This window comes from Galeopterus variegatus, unplaced genomic scaffold (assembly GCF_000696425.1).
Source record: "Galeopterus variegatus unplaced genomic scaffold, G_variegatus-3.0.2 Scaffold58, whole genome shotgun sequence".
NCBI classification, from domain to species: domain Eukaryota; kingdom Metazoa; phylum Chordata; class Mammalia; order Dermoptera; family Cynocephalidae; genus Galeopterus; species Galeopterus variegatus.
Genome location: NW_007726169.1, coordinates 1,168,672 through 1,170,365, shown reverse-complemented (window position 1 = coordinate 1,170,365; position 1,694 = coordinate 1,168,672). Strand labels below are relative to the sequence as shown.

At 65.0% G+C, this 1,694-nt stretch overlaps 1 protein-coding gene across 2 annotated transcripts in view; it reads right to left on the bottom strand.

Annotated features, from left to right (window-relative positions):
• Positions 1–1,367, bottom strand: part of NDRG4 (NDRG family member 4) — a 47,830-nt gene extending 46,463 nt beyond the window's left edge. The window contains exon 1 of one of the 2 annotated variants that reach the window (XM_008575048.1): positions 1,222–1,367. In XM_008575048.1, the coding sequence (XP_008573270.1) occupies positions 1,222–1,258 (37 nt within the window). In that variant the 5' untranslated portion in view covers positions 1,259–1,367. The remainder of the gene's footprint in view (positions 1–1,221) is intronic. The other variant, XM_008575023.1, reaches the window with a different exon arrangement.
• Between the last annotated feature and the right edge of the window lie 327 nt (positions 1,368–1,694).

The following is a 1,694-nucleotide window of genomic DNA, read 5'->3' as shown; positions in this document are numbered from 1 at the left end:
CATCCCCCCCATCCCCCCGCCGCCCATAAATACACACACACTCTCCAGGCCCTCCATCCTCTATACCACTCCCCAGAACAAGCTTCTCTCGCAGCCCGGTCCTTTGATCCACCTTTCTCTCCATTAACAGAAATTCTGTCTTTTAGGGTCTTCAGACACTGCCTCTAACCTCTTTGCTCCCTCCTGCCCCGACTCAGACTCCAACCTGTTTCCTGAGTGCGCCCACAGATCACTGCCCCTTCCCCACAGTGCAGTAGGGCTCCTGTGCTCTGTTCTCCTGCACCAGAGGGTAAGGTCCTCGAGGGGGACCAACGCCCCCCTCCCCCCAGGTGCCCAAGGACATCTACTGGAACCCATGTGTTCATCCGATGTACACGGATCCAGCACCTACAAGTCCCAGGCCTGGTGGGATCCCAACTGCTTCTCTTTCTTTGTGTCTGGGTTTCTCCACAATCTCTACCCTGGGAGAGCACAGAAGCCACCTGTGCTCCTGCCCTCCATGCCTGAGAGAGCTTCTCCCACCCTTCAGGCCCCTCCATCGCCTGTCCTTGCTGCCTTTTCCTTGTCCTCTTCCCGGCATAGCCCAATATTTTCTCTTGGTCTCCCGCCACTGATCCCTGGATGTGGGTTTCCAGCAGGGCATCTGGTCACTTCTCCAGAGGGGCCCCAAGGCTGACGGGCCCAGCCATGAGGGTCTGAAATGGCTTCCCATTTTCCAAGCCATTTGGTCTCTACTCCCACCAAGAAACTTCTCACCCTAGAGAAAGGCCGCTCAAATGTCACAAGGAGCAGGAAATGAGAGGCCCATAGCACGAGTGCTGCCGGGAGCCCAGAGAGCTTTCCCGGGGCGCGAGCGGCACTGATTGGAGAGCAGGGGCTTCCAGCTCCCTTTCGGGGTCCTGACCCGAGTTCGGCTGGTGGGAAACCTCAGGGGGCCGCTCCCCTGACCCGCTGCCGCCGCACGCGCTCTGCCGGCCCGGACGCCCGGACCCTCGGAGGGCACAGCCGGGCGGGGCACGGCCTCAAGTCCTCTCCTGGGGCCGAGCTCCGCACGGAACAGGCAAAGCACAAGCTGGGAATGGGCTGGTATCCGCGCCCCGTTCTGCTCGAACCCGAGCCGCCCCAAAGCCTCGCCGCCGCGCCCGCAGCCGGCTCCAACTCGGAAAGTAGTGGGCGGCGAGGGCCCCGCCGAGCGCGGCCGCAGAGAAGGGCCGGCGGTACCTGTCAGCAGTTCGATCCTGTGTCCCAGCACCTTCATCGCGGCGCCCGCGCTGCTCGGCCGCGCCGGGAGAGGCGCGCGGGAGACCGGAGAGGAGCGGCAGGAGGGCGACAGCACGCAGGAGGAGCAGCTCGCAGCCCGGAGCGCTCTCGCCGCCCCCCACGCCGCGCTCCCCCTCCAAAACGGTTTAAAAAAATCCACCAATTGCACGGTCGCGCACCCCCAAAAGGCGCCCGCCGCCACCTGGCCAGGGTGACTCCGGGAGGCGGAGGGAGCGAGCGGGGTGGGTGCGGCTACACAGCACGAACAAAGAGGCCCCGTCGCTCCAGGGAGTCGCGGTGGGGGAGGGGGCGGTGGCTCCCGGGGGTCCCCGTGTCCTGCCCGGAAGGCGAGGATGGAGAGCGGGGTGGGGTGGGAGGAAGGGGGCTGCCCTCGCGAGGGAGAAATGTGGCCGGGGCGACAAGGCGCGGGGCTC